The sequence below is a fragment of the Rhinatrema bivittatum genome, chromosome 12 (genome assembly GCF_901001135.1).
Source record: "Rhinatrema bivittatum chromosome 12, aRhiBiv1.1, whole genome shotgun sequence".
Lineage (NCBI taxonomy): Eukaryota > Metazoa > Chordata > Amphibia > Gymnophiona > Rhinatrematidae > Rhinatrema > Rhinatrema bivittatum.
In genome coordinates, this window is record NC_042626.1 from 5,869,181 (window position 1) to 5,891,227 (window position 22,047).

At 40.0% G+C, this 22,047-nt stretch overlaps 1 protein-coding gene across 39 annotated transcripts in view; it reads left to right on the forward strand.

The window, feature by feature from the left end:
• LOC115073820 (complement decay-accelerating factor-like) overlaps positions 1 to 22,047 on the forward strand; it is an 83,631-nt gene that overhangs the window by 33,948 nt on the left and 27,636 nt on the right. For 2 of the 39 annotated variants that reach the window (XM_029572668.1, XM_029572666.1), the window contains exons 9-13: positions 117 to 161; positions 1,110 to 1,154; positions 7,139 to 7,168; positions 14,432 to 14,464; positions 15,658 to 15,730. In XM_029572668.1, the coding sequence (XP_029428528.1) occupies positions 117 to 161; positions 1,110 to 1,154; positions 7,139 to 7,168; positions 14,432 to 14,464; positions 15,658 to 15,730 (226 nt within the window). Of the gene's footprint in view, positions 1 to 116; positions 162 to 1,109; positions 1,155 to 7,138; positions 7,169 to 14,431; positions 14,465 to 15,657; positions 15,731 to 20,920; positions 21,025 to 22,047 lie in introns of all 39 variants that reach the window. The other 37 variants (XM_029572685.1, XM_029572684.1, XM_029572656.1 and 34 more) reach the window with 36 other exon arrangements.

A 22,047-nucleotide genomic window follows, 5' to 3' on the forward strand; every position in this document is an offset into this window, starting at 1 on the left:
ACCTGAGAGAGTGGTAGGGATTGCAGCACTGAGCAGTTGGTGTGGATGGGCAGATTAGAGAGGCTGTGTGGTCTCTTTCTGTTTATGATTTTTACAGTGTACTCTTGTGTATGCAGGGTCTACAACAGAATCAATACAGACTGTCCCTGGGATAGGTAAGGGTGCGTAAATATATTTTTTTAGCCATACGTGCTGGAGCATATATCTGATATTTTGCTCTGTCAAGAAAATGTTTGTTTCAAAAGACAAACTGTAGAAACTAGGGGTGTGTTTAATGCACTTTTTGGAGATTTGTTTATCTGTTCACTGTGTCAGTATGCACATCATCTCATGAGCTACTGAACTACAGCAACCAGAGTTTTAGGGAGGGAAGGTCTATATAAAAGCTAGAAACCAGAAAACATTTTCCCAGAAATCTTAAGGATCTAGCTAGACGTTTTGGGGGGGGGACGACGACACTTGTGTACATCTCCTGAACATTCAATCTACTGCAGCCAGGTTTGCAGATAGGTAGGATATAATGTGGATATTTGCTTCTGCTGTGGTGGGTTTTATTCTATTGTGTTTAGGATAAAGGCAAGACGTGTATGCGTTATTTTTTTTTTCCTTTCTTCATCAGGAGGTCATAATTGGTTGCTTTATGTCACTTGGTGCTGGTTTTTTTAGTGCAGAAATTGCTTGATTACATTTAAACAAGATATCTACTAAACTAGGTCAACAAACAGCACATTTGAATAATTTGTTAATATTCATTACAAAGACATGGAGGTCCATATTCAGATACAGTCTGTATAGCAAAGTTAGCAGATGACTTTGGAGTATGCTATTTAATATAGCCGGCTATGTCATCCAGCTAACTCTGAATATCTGACTTAACTGGGTTAACTTAGTCGGCTAATCAGCTCCTCCCAGTTACACCCTAGTCACAACGTATTAGGAGGCTGGAATTTAGCCGGATATGAGGTAAAATGCTAAATGCGTTTAAATACGGACCTCATAACTTATAAGATGGAAGTTGTAAGAAGCTGTGGACAAGACCAGAACCTTTCTGTTCAGCATGATAAAAACAAATGCCTATAACTTTTTAAAGTGTACTTTTGTATATGCAGGGTCAACAGCATCATCAGTGCAGACTGTCCCTGGGATAAGTAAGGGTATATCATTTTTATTTGTTTCACCCATACTTGTATCATCTGTCTGTTTTGTTTTGTCAAGAATCTGTTTTGTTTCAAGAAGGATTGGAATTGTGGAAGCTAAGTGGTTTTAGTATACTTTTTTTTTTTTTTTAAGAAAGTTATATTTGGTTTGTCACTTTGCATAGTATCTCACAAATTATTGAGCCTACAGCAACCAGATTTTCAGGTTAGGTAAATTTATATAAAAGCTAGAAACCAGAATAAGGATTTCCCAGGAAACTTGTATACAGTTTTCAGTCATGTACATTTTTCACATTCTGTTGTCTGAAAAATACAAATCAAAATGCATTAAAGTAGGAATTTGTTGTCAGTGTAACTCATTATGAAAGAATTTATATAAATTTTACAGAAGCAATTAACAAATTCTTCATTGCATAAGTCATAGCAAATCCAAATTAGCTCAAAATTGCCTTAACAAAGCCCATTATAAGCTAACATGAGCTCACCTGTGTTTGATCACAGTATTTGAGCTGATTCAAATATTCCTGGGTGAAGGATCAATCTGTTTCTGTTGCATGAAGTGAATTTGAAGCAAAGGTTGAATCTTGCTGAGCAAAGAGCTGCTGAAAGAGCTCTGGCTCAGTGGTAAGGCTGTAGGAAAACGTCAGTATCTGTGAATATCCCTTGGGGAACTGTCAGGTCCTCGTTGTAAAGTGCAAATTGTTTGGCACCACCAACACACTGCTGCAGTTAGGCTGTCCCTCTAAGGTCAGTTGCTGTGGGTTAAGGAAAGTGCTGTGAAAGGTCACGGTGACACCTAAGATTACTTTGATATAGAAACATAGTTCTCCTAGGACAGCAGGATGTTAGTCCTCATAGATGGAGCCCGGCACGGGAAATTCAGCATGCCACTATCTGCGCATCCACTCAGGGTCCCCTTCAGTCTCTCTCTTCCCGCCTCGCGGTTTTGGAGCTCTGCTCTTCAAACTTTTTCTCATTCAGAATTTATTTTTTTCAGCATAGTGTCCCCCTTCTACAATCAGTGACCCTCAAAGGCGTGGTAGGTTTTTTTTTTTTTCTTTTTTGCCTCCTTTTGTTCTATTCCCAACGTGTTTCTTCTTGGTGGCCGCCGGCCATTGATCGCTTGCTGGTTATTTTTCATGGTGTCGTCAGTTTTCGGTGGTGCTCTCAATGTCCGCGGACCATGTCGATTTACTGATCCGCACGAGGTCTGCATCCTCTGCTTGGGGGCATCGCACGACGTCCAAGGGTGTCAGCTGTGTGATCAGATGACCCCCAAAGGCCGTTGTGCTCAGCTTGCAAGAGCCTGAGCTCTTCTGCCAAGAAGAATGGGAAAAATTGTGCCATGCTGCTGGGCAAAGCTGGTACATGCTTAGTCTAAGGGACTTCTGTCAAGTATTGAGTCAAGGTGTGAAAACTTATGCAATGAAAACTTATTTTATTCTTTCTTCTGGCGTATTTCTATAATTGTTTCATGTTTAGATCATTAAAACTCTTTAATGCATTTGACTTGTATTTTGTAGCTAGCAGAAAAATGTACAAGGGTGTGAGGACTCTTACAAGCCTTGTACAGAGCTGCCGAGGCTGGGCATATCCATTTCCTGCAACTACAGGGCAGCGATGACCTTGCATATCACCAATTTCATTTCATTTCACCAATCACACAATTCCTGGGCCTTTCTCTTCTATCCCTAACTCTTTTCAACGCACAATCGCTTTCGAAAAAAACACACATCTTAAATGATTACCTTACAGAAGTAAACCCAGATTTCTGTGCAATCACAGAAACATGGCTTAAACCCACAGATATAGCTCTATTAAACCAACTACCTACTCAACTTTACAATTTTTTCTCCATCCCTAGACTCAAAAGAAAGGGAGGAGGTCTTTTCCTAGCATCCAAGAAAGAGCTAGGTTTAACTTTACAATATTCAAATATCACATCGAACATAGAGTTTGCAGTTTTTAAATCCGAGCATCTACAAATTGGCCTATTCTACGCTCCTCCTGGAACTATAGACTCTGACCCCTCCCCGATCATTGAACTTACCGCCAAATATTTCAACCCAGATAAACCTGCCATTTTATTGGGAGACTTCAACATACATGTCGACGCTTCACCACAAACAACAAACTGTGTTACCCTACTCTCATCACTCAGCTATATGGGTTTCACACAAATAATAAAAAGCCCAACCCACAAAGCAGGCCACACGTTGGACCTTATTTTCATTAATCAGTGTATCTTGCCCCCGGATTCACCCTCTTGTTTTCCTGTCCCTTGGACGGACCATCAAATTATTAACACGACACTCAAACTTTCAGGACATCCTCCCACTTCATTCCCAAAAACCACTATTCAATTCAGGAAACCCTGTTCCACAGACCTTCTCAGCAACCATCTCTGATGAATTATCTCAACTTGATCTCTCCAACGCTTCTACAGCCATATCTTCATGGTGCAACATCACCAATAAAATCGCTGATCTAACCTGTCCTTCAATCACCAAAGTAGTACAACCTTCGCCTGACAACAGGAAACCCTGGTTCACCACTGAACTGAAGCTGCTTAAACAAGAACTAAGAAATAAAGAACACACATGGAGAAAAAACCTATCCCCCACAACATTAGCTGTATACAAAACCACTCTCAATGCCTACAGGATCAACATTCTTAAAACTAAGAGAGATTTTTTCTCTAAAAAAATACATCACTTCATCTTTGATTCAAAAGCACTCTTCTCCTACGTTTCTGCCCTCACTAAACCATCCCCTCCTACCATCCCAGATGATCAAGCTCTCAACAAAGCCTCCGAACTAGCTGATTACTTCAAGGAAAAAATTGATAAATTGACTGTCTCTTTCTCTTCATCTAGTTCTTCTCCTCCATCTCCACCCAATACTCCACCTAAACTAAATACGACTCTAGAAACTTTCGAAACCACATCAGCTCTTGAGATTGAAAATATTCTCAAGAAAATGAAACCATCCTCTCATCCCTTCCAAACAACCTCCTCATCGCTATAAGGAATACCATTTCAAAGCCAATTGCCGATATCATTAATTGCTCTCTTTCCCAAGGTCTAGTTCCTGACCAACTTAAACTAGCAATTCTTAAACCTCTTCTTAAAAAACCGAATCTTCCGGCCACAGATCCAGCTAACTTCCGCCCAATAGCCAATTTGCCAATGATCGCCAAAATTATGGAAAAGATAGTCAATAGACAACTATCAGAGTACCTTGAAGAAAACTACATTCTTGCACCTTCCCAGTATGGTTTTCATAAATCGTTAAGCACTGAATCCCTACTTATCTCTCTCAGCGACAATATTCTAACTAATATGGATAAAAAACAACCTCACCTCCTTATTCTTTTAGATCTCTCTGTGGCCTTTGACACTGTCAACCATTCATCTTTATTACAAGGTCTGATAGACATAGGCATTAAGGGAACAGTACTCAGCTGGTTCAAGTCCTTCCTGGTTAATAGACAATTCAAGGTAAAGATAAACAACAAAGAATCACACCCGGTCCCAGCAAATCAAGGAGTCCCTCAAGGTTCCTCCCTCTCTCCAACCCTTTTCAACATTTACCTTCTCCCTCTCTGTCGACTTCTTAAAAATCTAAACCTAACACACTACATTTACGCGGATGACATCCAAATACTCATCCCAATCTCAGAATCCCTACACAAAACCTTGATTCACTGGAATAATTGCTTGCAACTAATCAATCATCTTCTATCCAGTCTCAGTCTCATTCTCAACAACAACAAAACAGAGATCTTAATTATCAATCATGACGTTAATAACAATCTAATATACCCAGCTATCCCACTCAATTCTACCACTCCTACAATTAATCACTCACCATATGTACGTGATTTAGGCGTCATGATAGACAATCAGCTTAACTTCAAAAAATTTATAAGCACCACCACTAAAGACTGTTTCTATAAACTTCTTGTCCTGAGAAAATTGAAACCACTTCTCCACTTCAATGATTTTCGGATGGTTCTACAAGCCATTATACTAACAAAAATTGACTATTGCAACTCGCTCCTTTTTGGCCTACCAACCTCATCCATCAAACCCCTCCAGATGATTCAGAACTCTGCAGCTAGAATCCTTACCAATACGAATAAAAGAGACCACATAACCCCCATACTAAAACTCCTCCACTGGCTGCCTATCAAGCAAAGGATTCTCTATAAAGTATACACAGCAATTCATAAATCTATTTACAACATATCCCCACTCCACTTAAGCACCCAACTACGTTTTCACTCTTCAACTAGACCTATCAGAGGAGCTTATAAAGGCACACTCTATGTTCCTTCAACAATATCCTTACATCAGAAACGTACCATTTCTTTAGCAGGACCCGTCCAATGGAACATGCTCCCGCCAGACATCCGCCTTGAGATCTGCTTCGCTTCCTTCAAAAAGAAAATTAAAACCTGGCTCTTTAGCCAAGCTTTTCCAGAACTTTGATTATTTTTTACCTCCAGCTATCAAGATTTTCTCACCATCGCAATCCCTTTTGCAGATTACATTTATCTTAGACAATTACGCCTTATTTTATGATTTGATTTCTTAGAGACTTTACAACTTTATCAGTGTTATTATTCGAATCTGTTTTCCATGTTTTCCAAGTTCTATAACCTTGTTATATGTACCGCCTCTTGGCATAATTTTTATGTTTCAATGTAAACTGATGTGATCTGTATTTTAATACAGGAACACCGGTATATAAAAATCTAAAAATAAATATCAGTTGCGAGCATCCTGACGACATTGTTTGCTAAGGATGTGCATGGAAAATTAAATTTAAGTTTTGTTTTCAAAAGTACATAGTTTGTTCTTGTGCAGGCCAGTTTTTACAATGTCTTCTAATTTCTGTAACTGTGCTAAAATGACACAAGCCATATTTCATTAATACTTTGTATTTCAAATGGGAAACACATTGATATTTCATGACATTTTGAAATGAGATAACATCCCTAGTGGTGCTGAGGCAGAAAACGAATGCTTTGGTAACCTGGGGGCAGAAGTTTAGTGAGTTCTGAGTGCTGAGCATGTGGCATTCCCCTGGTTGTGGTTTTTTTTTTTAAGAATTTCTGTAGGAGGATTAAATGCTTTAATTTTCACACTGCCTCCTTTCTAGTAGACTTTTTTTTTTCTTTCTGTCTTCCAGCTGTTTTCTGTAGTTTCATTTCAGAATATGAACGGAACTGCTAATTAAAAATTTGTCTGGATAAAATGTCTTTTCTGGTGCTTCTTCTAGATTACATTCTAGATCACCTTTTTCAAAGTAGTAATAGATGTAACTTCTCTCACCAAAATAGTTATATCCTCTTTGCTGCCCTCTCTTATGGCTTTATCTGTCTTTCAGTTTACCTTCCCCAGGCAGTCAGTGCAGTGACGTGTAACTAAGGGGTGTAGAATAGTCTTCAAGGTCACATTTAACACCAGTCAGGTGCTGTCACCTAGATGTGCTTGGAGGGGCAGAATCTGAGCCTGGTTTAGTTTGGTCATCCGTGAGCTACAGGTAGGGGCGGGTGTCTGATGTTAATATGAATGTAATCCGCTTTGACGTGCCAAAAAGCAGAACATTACAATCGGGTTCTTAGTCTTGCTTTGTGCTCTTGTCTCTACCTTGTACAGTACCAGGCAATAAGAATACGTTTTATAGTTGTCAGAGGGAAGTGTAGATAGTGAGCTCACATTAAAGACATGTTCAATGAAAACAATTTTGTAAAATACTACCTGGGATAAAAGATTTAAGAAATGAATGTGTATTTAAAATCTAGTGCAGCTTTTTGAGGGAAAAGATGGAGTGATTTTGATGTGCTGTAATAGCTATAACTTATACATCTTGCTTTAAAAAAAATAAATTTCAATGGCTTTGTTTTGGGCTTATAGTTGAATATATAAAAAGGTAATGCATCTGCCTTTTCTAAAATTATTTTTGCAATACAGAAACCACAGTAGAACCAGAGGACAACAAAGGTAAAATTCCAGCCATTTACATAATGGTGCTTGCATGTTGTATCCTGTCAAGTGCTCAGTAATGGGACTTCTACACTGGAGAAGGTGTTTAATATTCATTTATAGAAGGCTATCATTTGTGTATTTCCAGGACTTTCCCCCTTGCTTCACATGTTAAATCTGAGGAGGAAGTTAAGTAACTTGGTTAAGATTTAGTTGGCAGCTGTGTGCTCCAAGCACTGCACTAGAGTCATCCCCAAATCTGCAGCTCTCTTGGCTTTTTTTTCTGTTTAGCATTACAATTCAGTGACCCATTTGCCGAGTTGACAGTGCATTGGGACTATTGAAGAGAAATGAACCTATGAAAGCCTCCCTCCTTTTCCCTCTGTTAAATATTTACAATAAACTAGGGTTTTACCACTCCAAACAGTGGGTGGAAGGTTTCAGAGGCTGTCATGGTCCCTAAGCAAAGGAAGGGTGCATGATCTCTACTGCCTCCTCCTAAGCTGATCCTTCTCAAACATGCTGGATTTTTAAGCTGAAATCTTTCAGTGTTATGCCTAATCCCACAAATTTACAATAATGTCTATATACTTCCATACAGATGAGGGAGTAAATCCAAATTCAGTGTCGGTTGGATGAGATGACTCCTGTGAGTGGGCTCTTGTTCAGTTATTCTAGAACCAGTAAAGAGCTCTAGATACGGTAGATAAAGTGCTCTTGCTCCAGTGTAAAACTCCTTTTACGCTTGTAAGGAGTGGGAATTTGGGATTATATATTTGTTTATGCTTTCATTTTGTGTTGCGCTGTTATGTTTGTCGGTATTTTGTAGCGAAAAGTGTGTGTTATACAGGATAAGCAGCTTTCGTCCTTGAGGGCCAGAAAGGAGTTTGGTTTTCAGGTTATTCACAGTCAATATTTGTCAGATATATTTGCATGCATTAGGTCTGTGAATCAGGCTGATTTGCATATTTTTGTTTTACTTGAAAACCAGACATGTTGGCAGCCTCTAAAGGGAGTGGTTGTCAGTCCCGTCCTGGAGGCACACAACTGTTTTGGTTTTCAGGATATCTGTAATATGCATGAGAGAGTTGTATACCCTGGGTCTCCAGTGTTTGCAAATACATCTCATGCATATTCATTGTGGCTATCCAGAAAAACAAACTGTTAGGAGTGCTGTAGGACAGGGTTGAAAACTACAGAGTTTTTTTATGCTAAGGCTTTCAGTTTTCTGTAGTGTCGCAGAATGGACACCTGGCCATGGCGTCACAGTTCTCTGGGTGCTACTGCTTGACCACTTCTGCTGGACGTCACTGCTTCCTACTGCCACCTCTGCCTCACGACTGTTGGCACCGCATGCTCTAGCTCTAAGCCCCACAGCCCAAGCATGGTTGGTACAGCAGGAGGGCACCTGGATCCAGATGAGGAGAGTCTTGGAAATGGAGGGTTGAGGGGGGGATACTGGACTGCAGAGCAGACTAGCTGATAGCAGAAGAGACTGAAAGGAAGCGGGGAGGGGTTATAGACTGGAGGGAAGAAGTGCTGGTTAAAACAGGTTGTAATGAAGGAGGCAAGATGGAGAGAATAGAGGAAGACAGGAAATGAAGAGAACTGGGCTGAAAGAAATGAGTGCAGCAGAAAATCACACCTGCAGCAAAGGTTCAACATTTCCTCCTATTTTCAGGAAATGCTTCATCATTGAAAAATTGGTTTAGAATTTTTAGTTGGTGTGGGTGGGCAGACTAGAATAGGCCGCATGGTCTTGTGTTTCTAAGCAATGTGAAATTTACATGCAAATCGTGCCAGTGGATCCTGCAGAAAACCAGGGTCCTTGCTTGTGATCACCTGTCCTGGAGTCGGCTTCCTGTGGTTTGTTTGGGATTTACGTTGCTCCTGTAACTTCTAGCTTTATTCGGAGATTCCTGAATTTTCTTAGCGTTTGTAACCTTGACTGTCTTCAGTTTTACCTTAATTGTAACAGTTAATTCCTAAAGGGCGCCCTTGACGTTATTTAGCTTTAATAGTAAGAAAGGGGAATCTTTCTGCTGCTTTAAGTTTTTGATGGTTTATCAGGTGTTGCTCGTGGTAAAGAGTGATGTATTTCTTCCCACATGAATAAAGCATATTGCAAAAGGGCTAGCAACTTACTCCTACCTATCTGCTTTATTTGCTTTGGTATAAAATCAAATTTTGGAGCAGTTTGTCACATGTATTGAAATGAGTGAATGCAAAGAGAGGAAACCTAGGGCATGGCTAAAAAGCTTTCCAAATGGAGAAAGGTCATTAGAGGGGAGTGACCAGGGATTGGTACCAGGACTTATCATAAATGATCTGAAACAAGGGAATGATAGAATGAGGTGATCAAATTTGCAAATGATACAAAATCATTAAAGTTGTTAAAACCGCAGTGGATTGTAAGACAATGGAGAAGGACCTTGCAAGGCCTAGACTGGACATCTTAATAACCAAAGAAATTAAATGTGGATAAGTATAAAGTGCACATAGCGAAATATAATCTCCACTACAGATCCACAGTGCTGTTTTCCATATTTAGTATTCGCCACTCAGGAAAAGAACCTTCGAGCACAGGATTAAAACATATTGTCCACAAGGTCTCCGTGTGTGGCGGGGGCGGTCAAAAAAGCAAATAGAAGGTTAGGTTCGATCCAGGAAGGAATGAGAATATCCTATGGCCTCTGTATTAATCCATGGTGCAACTGCACCCTGAGTTTTGTGTGCAGTGCTCCATTGCCTCTTCTCAAAAAAGACACACAACTAGAAACGGTGCCAAGGAGGGTAACAGTCATACAGGGGATAGAACGACTCCCCTATGATGAGGCTACACAGGTTAGAGTTCTTTAGCATGAAAAGGAGACTGCTGGGAAGGGACGTGAGAGAAGTTTATAAAATCATGAGCTGGGGTGGATTAGGTAAATAAAGAACATCGATTTACGTTCCATCAAGTAAAGGTCCAACAGATGCCCTCCAAGAGGCAAAGGTAGTTCCTGTAACCTCCAATCATAAGCTTCAAAGCAACCAAACATACTTTAATTTACATTTATTAAAATGTAAGAATCACCTAACACATCAGGCCTAGGCGATGAACAAGTGAATATATGTAATCGTAGCACGAAATTACATTTCACAATTCAAACAAAAAAGAGCACAACAGACATCTTTATTAATTTTAACTTTTTTTATTTTTAATTTTTTAAATATAAAAAATATAAAAATTTAAATAAAATTGGTCAATAAAATAAATATATATATATATAGTTCTTTGCTTCTGGAAATAGGCTAATTTTAAAAAGATAAGTCTTAAATTGTTACCTGAAACTCTTTACTGAGTCGCACTCTCTGATATCAGTTGGAAAGGAGTTCCAAAGGATAGGTCCAGCAACTGAAAAAGCACATTCATGGGTCATATGCAATCGTGTGACTTGGGGAAGGAATCTCAAGTAGCCCTCATTGGGAAGAGTGCAGTGTTCTTGTTGGTTGATAAAACTTCAAAATTGTATTAACCCAGTGACATGATTGATCATTTAAAAGCTTAAAAATTAATATTCCTACTTTGTATTTGACAGCCAGTGCACCTCAGCAAGAGTTTGTAAGAAAGTCTTAATACACATCTCTATTCTCCATGTCCTAACAGACAAAATGCTGCAGATAATGGAAACTGGTCCTTAAAGGTTTGAATGCAGAAGTCTAGCAACTGAGCCCAGAAATTGTACTACTTTACATTCCCATAAACAGTGCACAAACCATGCAGTAGGATGCAAACATTTAAGACATTTTTCCGAATCCATAAGCCTTATCAGAAAGGCTTTGCTAGGCCAAAAAATAAGCCTGTTAATAATCCTGAAATGTAGCGCTCAAAAGGATTACACTGATCTCTCCACCAAAATGTTACTTGCATATATATCTTCCTCAGTCAGGTGGCAGTTGAGATCCTTAGACCATACATCAGCAAGAGATTGCAAGACATGATATTGGGAGTTATTATGAAAATACATATACATCTTGGATATTGAAACCCTGTTTTTTTTCAAACAAATGCATCAGATATTGAAAGGAACCATTCGTGAACCCTCCCTCAGTCAGAAGTTTCAATGATGTGATATGACGATGCACCTGTAAATATGTAAGAAAATCTGCTGGCTGAAAACTCAAATTGTTACAGCAGAAATCAAAAGAATGAATTTCCCCTGTTTGTAAGTCAAGAAACGGTCTTAAATCCACTGTACCTGCTTCCTGCAGTATGAGAAATAGTCTAGATATTGACCCCGGGGGAAAACAAGAATTGCGCTGAAGAGGCAGACAAAAGGACTTATGCAATCAAAAAAGGGACCTCATGAAGTTCCACCCCGTGATATGCGAGGTGGAAGAGTAGAAAGTGGAATATGCAACAAATACGGGAACATAAAAGCTTCCTCCATTTGAACTAGTGGATCCGTGGCAGCATCGACTAACCACGTCTTCAACAAGCCCATTAGTCAAGCCATATTATATAAACAAAGATTAGAAAAACCCAAACCCCCTTCATTCCTAGAAACCAATAATCTTTGAATATTCAATCTACCCTACCATGCCTCCAAAAAAATCCCTTGAGCACGGTTTTTGTATTAATTTGAGATCTTTTTGAGCATAACTAAAGGGACCATAGTCAAAACATAGCAATTTCGATATTGAGGTCATTTTAACAAGGGCTGTACATAACCCCATTAACGAAAGGGGAAAGTATCTCCAACTCTCCAATTTCTTGTATTATTGGGCAATGAGGAAATGTGGAAAAAAGGATTTGCATTCACAAAAAAAGCAGGGAGTAGCTTGCTTGTTACGGCGTTTGCTACCCCAAACCAAATAAGCTAATAGTTCACTTTCAATGCATGATACTTCACTTTCAATGAATATCCAGCATAGCTCTCTGCTTCAACAGCAGGGGGGAATGAAGAAAGGTGGATCTATTTTCAGGCAACAATCAACAAGGATTGAATTACATAGTCTGGATGAACAGATAAGCATGGGTGTAGCTTGCTTATTGCGGTGGTTAATACCCCTAACTAATTAAACTATTTCACTTAGATGCAGTTCCAACACTGCTCTCTACATTAATGGCGGGGGTGGAAGGGAAATAGAATAAAAAAAAGGTTACTAAAAGCCAAGAGAAACATAAATATGTGAGAGAAAAAAAAAAGTGCGAAAGCTTGCTGGGCAGACTGGATGGGCCATTTGGTCTTCTGCCGTCATTTCTATGTATCTATGTAAGCTCAGTGGACCAACATATAAAGCCACTTTCCCACAAAGTGAATATATTCAACATTCACCCAATCACCTTTTTCTTCTCGGTGAATTTCATTTACCGCTATTTGATTAGGAGAGAACAAAGCCTTAAGGAAAGTCTTCACAGCTATTCCTGTCATCTAACCCAATCAAACGGGGGTTTTCAGTTACAAAACGCTGTCCCGATAGATTTCACATTGAGCATAGCTCTAAGAAATAGTCTTCAAAATAAGGTAAAATCTTGTTGTCAGGGCTTCCTTAGCTCATCTTTGCTCTGTTGCCATAGAAGATACCTGCAGGGTTGCCACAGGCTTCCATCCACACCTTCACAAATTTACTGCCTAGAGAAATGCTTCATGTCAAGACAGCAGTTTTGGCCAAGCAGTTCTTGAAAGCTTGTTTGTTTTCCCCTCAACTCTCGCTCTGACCACTACCAGTGACAAGAGGTCAAACTGGCCACTCAATCCCATCCACAAAAAGCGAGGATTTGAGTGGTGGCAGCTGTGCGGGAATGCCTGCACATACTCTGACCACTACCAGTGACAAGAGGTCAAACTGGCCACTCAATCCCATCCACAAAAAGCGAGGATTTGAGTGGTGGCAGCTGTGCGGGAATGCCTGCACATACTCTGACCACTACCAGTGACAAGAGGTCAAACTGGCCACTCAATCCCATCCACAAAAAGCGAGGATTTGAGTGGTGGCAGCTGTGCGGGAATGCCTGCACATACTCCGACCACCTTGATTTTTCTGAGTTCTGGGAGAGCTTTTTCCATTTCTGCACCGTCAGCAGACATCGCCCATTTCTGTAACTTTTTTGTCCTGTTGTCTACGGAGAACACCTGTTACAGGTAAGCAACTTTGGTTTCTTCTCTGTTATAAAGTACAGAGTTATCTTCTAAAACTTCAAGATGCTTAACAGTCTTTTTAGAATTATCCAGAACAGAAACTTTTTAATAGTAGGTAAGTTTAAAAAACAAAATGACCAGATACAAAACGTTCAAGCTTGAATGTTCACACTTCTTCCAGCATTAGTGTATGAGGTGTCACCACGCTGCTCTCTCCAGCTTGCGTAGCGGATGTCAAAATAACCAATGTAGAATTTCCTGGGTTTGCTGCTTCTGTAATATTCACGCCATGTGTTGGCCATCCCTCTGGGTTGTGTCCACACGTCTTCCAGTGCAGAGATGGCTATCAGGCACTGCCTAAGCATTCTCCTCCCGCATGATCTTCCGTCACCTTCGTGACAGCTGGGGAGACAGGGTGCACTCGAGTCCCCTGGACTTGGTGTCTCACTGTCCTGATGCCATGCTGCTTCCTCCAGTGGGCGAGTGTCCCACAAACTGAGCCTTAGGCCCTAAGGTGGCAGGGAGGAGTCCGAGGGGTAAGACAAGTACTACTTACCCTTCCTTGCAATCCTTAATGAACTAAAGGTTTAAAGAAGGGAAAGAAAAAAAAAAAGTGACTGAATATCCACCATCTTGGATTCCTCCCCAAATCGTTTTGTGCTTTCTGTCCTGCCTTGTGCCTTTTTGAGGGTTCATTTTTCAAGACATCCCTTAGCTAAAGATGTTTGGAAATGGTCAATGAGAGAATCCGACTGTAGAACTGAAGTCACAGGTAAATACAGCCCACACCTGTCGTGTGCAGCTCCATGGGAGTCTGGCAAGATTCAGGACGTCCGTGCCTCAACTTTATTACATTCAGATTGGTAAGGGGAGGTTTCACAAACAAGAATGGAAAGGTGGGAACGCTGATTTAAATAACTGCTTTTTTTGAATAAGTAATCCTGTTTTAAATAGACAAACCTTTCCTGCATTTCTGATTAGAAATCATGAATATTTGAAAAGTGATCTGCAAAACAGCTTGCCATAAATGTATTACAACTTTTAAGGATTAGTATAAGACTTAAAACCGTGTATTAGAGCACAATTAAATCAGTAGCAGTGTTGGGTTTGTTTTCAAATCTTTTAAAAAAGTGTTTTTGTTGTTGTTTTTCCTTAGATGGCCCAGGATCAAATGTGGATCTTATTGTTGGTAAGTGTAAAATATACGCAGAACGCTGTTTTACATTTGTCTGTCCATATCAGTCTGCAGTTTCAGAAATCTAAACATGGGGAGAAATCCAGTGCTAGGACAGACAGTGCTGTACGTCTTTGGACACTGATGATTAGGCACAAAGGCTGTGCTTTTTGTGTTGTGTTTTTCTTAACTGGGGCGTGGTTGGCATTTGCGTTTCTAATCCTAGCTGGTCCACTTTTGTTCACCACTTTGAATAACCTTGGGCAGGAAAGAAATACACAAGCGGATGAAATAGGACAAACAGGAGGAGGGGAGGATGGACTTAATGACTGACGCTTTATAAGAAATACACAATATGAGTCATACGGTTACAAGCCGAAATGGTTTCTCTTTCCTCTCCCCTAAATTTTTTAAAATCCTTGTCCGTGCTATGCAAAGACTTTGGAGTAAAATTGCCTTTCCAGTTGGCAGAGCAAGGAAAGCAAGCTGATCACAAATGCTTTTTACAGTAGTTTGATTCTTTGCTTGTGTTGACAGGTACAGTCTTCAGGGTGAGGTGGGGCTAAGGATTTCCCTCATTTACAGGCCGATAGGGTAAAAATCGCGGGAGAGCGGGCGAGCGCAGGCCACTCTCTCTCCTGTGCGCGCGATTCAGAAAAAAAAATTATTCAAATGAGGGCCCGCGGTAAAAAGAGGCGCTAGGGTCACTAGCGCGTCCCTAGCGCCTCCTTTTGGACAGGAGCGGCGGCTGTCAGCGGGTTCGACAGCCGACGCTCAATTTTGCTGGCGTCGGTTCTCAAACCCGCTGACAGCCACGGGTTCAGAAACCGGACGCCGGCAAAATTGAGCGTCTGGGTTTCAAGATGTGGGCCAGTTTTAAATTTTTATTTATTTAAATTTTTGATTATTTTTAACTTTTGGGGCCTCCGACTTAATCTCGCCATGATATTAAGTCGGAGGGTGCACAGAAAAGCAGTTTTTACTGCTTTTCTGTGCTCTTTCCCGGTGCCGGCAGAAATTAACGCCGACCTTTTGGCAGAGGACAGGGAGGGGGGATGCCCAAACGAGCAGAAAGTAACAGGAGAATGAGAGAATTGATGCTTCTCCAGGATAAATGTAAAATATGTAATGATTTGATGCTCCTTCCCAAGCTGTTTGATGTCAGAAGTGTAAATCTCACCAGCCTACTGTTTCTTACTTTTTTCAAGGAATCCTCGCTGCTCTTTTTTGCCTTGTTGTTGTTGGGGTTGCAGTTTATGTTTATAAGAGAAACAAAGAAGGGTGAGCTTAAGATACTTTCTCATTCCTCTCTAAATGGATGCACCTGTCCAGTCTCTCAAGCAGCTTTTTTTCTTTTTTTGCATGAGTAAAGCTGTTGGCTTCTGAGCTTTGCTGTGCTGTATTTCCTGTTCTTACTTAAAAGCTTATATGTCAGGAACTTTATTTCCTTTGGTAAAATTTGCTGTGCAACCTAGAACTTCACAGCTTTACTATGATCTAATGTAGTAGTTAGAGAAAAAATACAAGGCAACGTGATAGGTGCGCAGGCTCTGACCGTAAGGATTTGTTTGAGTACTAATCACCACCTGTCACGAGTGCAAGTTGTGGGTAGACATTGAACTGCAAGACGGGGCTGTTCAGACCAGTTCAAACCCAACAGGTCACTTTGTCCCTTCAGTTTATTCAGGTTATATCCCCTTGCACTTTTCGAAACCATCATATAGACCAGTGGTTCTCAACCTTTTCTTGGCCGGGACACACCTGACAGATGGTTCTCACATGTGACACACTGAACATGTGATCGTCACGGGGCAAAATGTAAATGTACATTCTGCATCCTCAGGAATCCCCTCGACCCCCAAAAATGGGTGCAGAGCAGAACTAGGGCATTTCCCGTACAACTCACCATACAAAAAAAGATATTCTGGATCTGATGACATCTCAGTAAAAGCAAAACAAACTCTCTTTACTGGCAGGCACAATACCCCTCCTTATGAAAAGACAGTAATTTACCACTACAAATATTTAACCAGGCCCTAAACCCTAATACACCACCTATAGGAAAACAGAGCAAGCCAAGCTGTTATAGATAAATAACAGAATAAATAACTTAGAAATAATTGTAAAGCTAATACACCACCTATAGGAAAACAGAGCAAGCCAAGCTGTTATAGATAAATAACAGAATAAATAACTTAGAAATAATTGTAAAGCTATACTAATAAATGTTACAAAACAGCTGATGAACAGAATAACATCCAACAATTAAACTCCTAAAAATTGTCCAAATATCACATCACATGATACCCAATAATTAAAATGTCAGTCAATCAAGAAAAATAAACTTAAAGCCACCTTTACTTACCCTCTCCAGCAACTCTCCTACTCCTTTCCCTTGCAGGTCAATAGCACTCACCAGAAGCAGCAGTGGCTGCTGAAGCTCTGTCCTCAGTCCTCTTCCTTAGCACCCACAACCAGTCTGTCTCACACAGACCAGCAACCTCCCCAACTAGTATCTCTTCCACCCACACACACACACCCCTACACCTCACTGACCAGTCTCTGTCTCTCTCACACATACACACAACCAGTCACCTCCCTGACCAGTCTGTCTCTCTCTCTCTCTCACACCCCCCCCCCCACCTCGCTGACCAGTCTGTCTCTCTCTCTCTCTCACACACACACACAAGCTCACATGGAGCCTCTTCTCATTGTTTGGCCTAATAAGCCTGGCCTCCGCTTATCAGCCGCCGCTGGCCTGACCTCCGGTGGCGGTGCACAGGTCTCTCCACTCTTCAGCCGCCAGCAGTGGCGCACAGCATCTCTCTACTCTTCGGCCCTGCCGGCCTGGCCTCCAGCGGTGGTGCGCAGCGTCTCTCCATTCTTCAACCCCGCCCCTAGGGAGAGAGAAGGGAAGCACAAGCGGGGCAGTAGAACACCGGGAGCCGCAACACACCTGCCGGTGCTTGGCGACACACTGGTGTATCGTGACACACCAGTTGTGAACCGCTGATATAGACAATGCCAAAACTGGTGAGCAGACCTTTAACCTAGAGATGGCTTTGTGTTTGTTTCTGAAGTGTAGAGTGCATTAGGATCTATAAATTTAATTATTTCTAAAACGCAGGAACTTCAGCTGAATAAGCTCAGATCAAAACAGCTCTGTAGTGTAATTGGATCCCTGTTATGCACTTCACTTTGCTTTGCTTTTCTGAACCAAGTTATGGGTGACTTGTGTGTAGTCTAAACAGTGTTGAAAAGTGAAATATATTTTTTAGTACAAATATGCGTATTCTGAACTACTTTATTGCCAAAACTGATATGTTAAACGTTTCCTGCTAGAGCAGGGGTGGTCACCTCAGATCCTTCAAGGTTGCAGACAGGCTAGTCTCAGGATAGCCAAAACAGGCACATGTATCTTAGATTAGCTGTGTACAGATATCTCCTGAATATTCCTTGTACATAGCCTAAAAATCACTTCTTTATGTTCCAGAAGAAATGAAAATGACCCTCCTTATGCTACAGTTTTTTATGAATCCAAAAATATTAAAAATTACAGTTGACTACCTTTTATTAGTGGGTGGTTATGGTATTTATTCTTGGCAGACTACTACTCTGGTAGGTCTGCATTGAAATATATAAATTAATACAGTGTATATATTTATATTTTGTATACCGATATTCTGTGATCAATCATACCGGTTCACAATTTCAATAAAATAACTCCGAAACCATATAATATAAAATAAATTAAAACAAAATAGTAAAATCATATACAATGTAGAATAAAATCTAATATTAAAAGCAAAACAAAATTAAAAAGAAACATCAGTAAAAATATATTAGCCTCTCAATACGTTTGACACAGCCTTAAATTAAAATTTAAAACACTCCCTTAGAATCTTCTCCAAAGGCCTTTATAAAGAGCCACATCTTTAAGTCTGATGATTAGGTTGTAATCTGATAGGAAGAGAGTTCCACAAGCCTGGCCTAGCTCTCTCTCTGTCTTAGTCAAATGGGCTGATTTCGCCGATGGAATTGTTCATAGACCCTTATTTGCTGAGCAATTAGATTTTTATGGGCCAGTTATGCTGTTCAGATTTTTCTAGGAAGGAGATGTGATTCATGGCCCAGGAACGCATTGCCGTACAGGAAATCGAGGCGTGCAGTTGCTGGGGGTGCAGTATGGATGGGAAAGAGAAAACCTGGGAATCCAAATGCTCACGATGCTTCTGCTTTGGGTTCACTCTTCCCTCCAGCCTCATAAATGGCAGTGATTAACCTGGGACAAGTTCCCCCAAGAAGCAGGAAAAGCTTCAGCTACAGCTTAATAGGGAGATTCAGAAGTTCAGCTGACCACCTTGAATAACCATTTATACCTAATTTGATTCAAAATTTTAGCAAAAATGTTTGGGTTTAATGCTTATGAGCAAAGGGCGCAGGTCCTGGGTGGTGCTCTCCGCTCTGCCCTTGTGCTTCTGTTTCCTTTCCCTCCGATACAGAGCACATAGCTGACAGCAATGCGGTGATAAGCGACAGATGACAGAATATGGCACTGATAGCCATAGGTGTGCTCTGATGTGAATTTTTAGGAAATAGCTATCTAGTGCAGCACAAATTATACGGATGATATTTCCATGTTGTGTAGAGAAATAACTGGATGCAGCATTAAAATATGAACACGGTGGATAATACCACCATGATCAGGAGGAATCCTAATAAATGAGTTCCCTTCACATCAGAGCTCATCTCTTTCCCACTGCACTAAAAATGTAAGAAATAGTAACACTACTATTTTAGCTTGAATAAAGTAGGGCAGCTTTCTGCTACCATAAGGATGCAATTTCCAACTACTTTCAGTGCAACAACCCTCAAATGTGGGAAAATGAGAACTTGCATTTCCCTTGATTTTATGAAAATATAAATGTGAGTGCAGCACGCCATTGATTTGTGGGGTTCACCTCTTCTTTTTTGAAAAGGCAGATGTGAGAATGGAAGATAGTTTCTTTGAATACCAGAGACGTATTTAATGTGCCTTTTTTATTTTTGAGTTTACCTGTTCTCTGCATGTTGCCTCACTGCTTCAGATACTGTTTAGTCTTCTGAACCGTTTATTAATTAGAGCTTCTCTATTTTCTGCCACACTTTCAACTGTACAAGGTCAGATTGAGAAGCATTGAGTCTCTGATTGCTATAGATACTGTCTGGTTGTTTCTTTGGCATGCCAAGAGAGTTAGTAGCCAGACGTGTAAAGTGTAAACAGGGAAGATTGAAATGACAGTGTACATCAGTACTCTTTCTGTCTGTACCTGCGATTCTCTGCATGCAAGCTTTCATACTATTAAATCTGAGACAGTTGAGTGCAAATGCTGTGCTGTATCATGACTTATAAAACTCCAGTTTGTGTGCCTTTGCAGTGTCCTATTGTAGAATGCCTTGCTTTGCTCTGTTATGTTAATCTGATGACTGGCTTCTCTTTCTGTCTGCTGGATGATGATCTCCTGTTTTTAGGATATTGTGCCATAAATTATAAGGAGTACCTGAACATCTGTCCAACAACCTAAACAAATTACTGATTAACATTTGAGGTCCAGACCTAGATGTGCTGTTTTTTAGAAATGCAAGCTTTTTTTTTTTTTTTTTTTAAATAAGATATGAATGAATTTCCTTATTTTATCTTTGTAGCATGTACTTTGCTTTCAGAATATATTGTGGGACCTGTTGGCATGGATTTTTAAATTTTGTTTTAGGATAAATTGTTGCCTAATAAGACCCTTGGTGTGTTAAAGAAGATATACATTGGGAAACATACTAAAACATTTTTTAACATGGTTTAAACCACATTAAATGTTCAAATAACTTCAGTCTTGCAGAGATAATCTAATTGCTGACGCATTGCTGGAACAAGTAATATTCACCCTGTACTTTTCATAGTAGTGCCCTTCTTACCATTGCTTAAGTAATTTTATATTTATTTTAATTTAGTATTAACGGGTGATTGCACCTTGAAGATATGACAGAGGTCTTGGGTCTTTTTAGAAAGACTTTTTTTTTTTATCATCATTAGACCACTCATTGACAATGACAGGGAGCCTAAATGCCATACATGATGATCCCATGATGCAAACCCCTTAATAATAAATGCAAAATGACAGCAATGTGGATGCTGTAAGACATTTTTTAAATCTTAATTCTTGGGCCTCTGAAGACATTTTATATTGCTTTGAAATTTATCTCACATTTTGTTGTTTTGGACTGGATGGCCCCAAACCATTTTATAGTCTCTGGTGCTAATGTTTATGCTAATTCTGGTTGGTCATAAAGTAATTTTGATAAGTTGTGGACACTTTATTTTCCAATTGTATTTGAAGTCGTCTTCCCGATTTGAACTCCTTTTCTGTCCTTTCACTCTGGATCAAATGATTATTCATCACTTACTGCAGTTTAGTTTTTTCCTCCTTTGTTGTTCAGCGTGTATGACACCAATGAAAGCAGCAAAGATGTTCCTCTAAATCCTAACATAACGCCCACCAGTCAGTCGCTGGAGTCTGACAAAATTGTACAGTAATTAAAAGGTATCTGTGTTTCATTTGTCGTCCTCTTCAGCCTGAAAATGTCCAAATGACTTGCTTGTCATCTCTACTGGGATATGCTTCAGTTGTCTCTTCTAACTTTTCCTGTTTAAATCCTTTAGCATGACTGTGTGCATGCTTTGTAAGTTTATGGTGATAACTTGTAAATGGTCCTGTCGATAACATGCCCTTTTGTATTTCGCTATACGTTGCTTTTTTAGGTCATTCTGATCTTGATTGCTGAGGGTAATGTGAAATAAGGCGAACATTTACCACCCTTTTATTCTCTCTCTTTATAGCCCTTCAGCGAGCTCCAAATGTTTAATGAAAAGAGAGCTTGCAGCCCCCCTTCCCCACCGTTAAATTTCCTGTACTGGTATCAGTTTGGAGATTGCAGACAGGCTTGCATGTTAATATTGATAGTCTGCTTATTACATGTTCTAACCTCTTATCAGATGTGTGCAAGTCACCATTGTTATGGAGTGTAGTGTATAGGAACTGGAAAGGCTTAACATATAGTGCACCATCAACTAGGAATTAAACCTGCTTGTGGTTTGCATACTAATGAACTGCATATTTAATGGCTTTAGTCTCTTCACTAGCAGCAGTTAGATTTTAAATAATGATCCTGGCATTCTCCACCATTGGAGCAAATTTAAAATACCCTTTTCAAATGTATATTATATATACAGGGATCAAGCAGGTCTACCCAGGAGACAAAAAATGGGCAGTGCGTTTAACGTCTACTTTCAGTGTTTTAACTCATTAACTGCAGCTTTTCTTATGTCCCTCGCATGTCAGCAGAAAATATTTGTAATAACTGTTTTATGTTTGTTTGTATTATTACTTTGCTTGTTGGTAAAATTTTAATTATGTAAATTGATGAATGCCACAGCTGAGATGGGCTGTAAGATACAAACAAGGTTAATATTTATTTGTGAGCAGGCAAGATTGCTTTGCTTTGCTGAGAAGCTGGGTGGTGCCTACAAATAAGCTGATGAAATCTGATATTTACTTTGAAAGTGG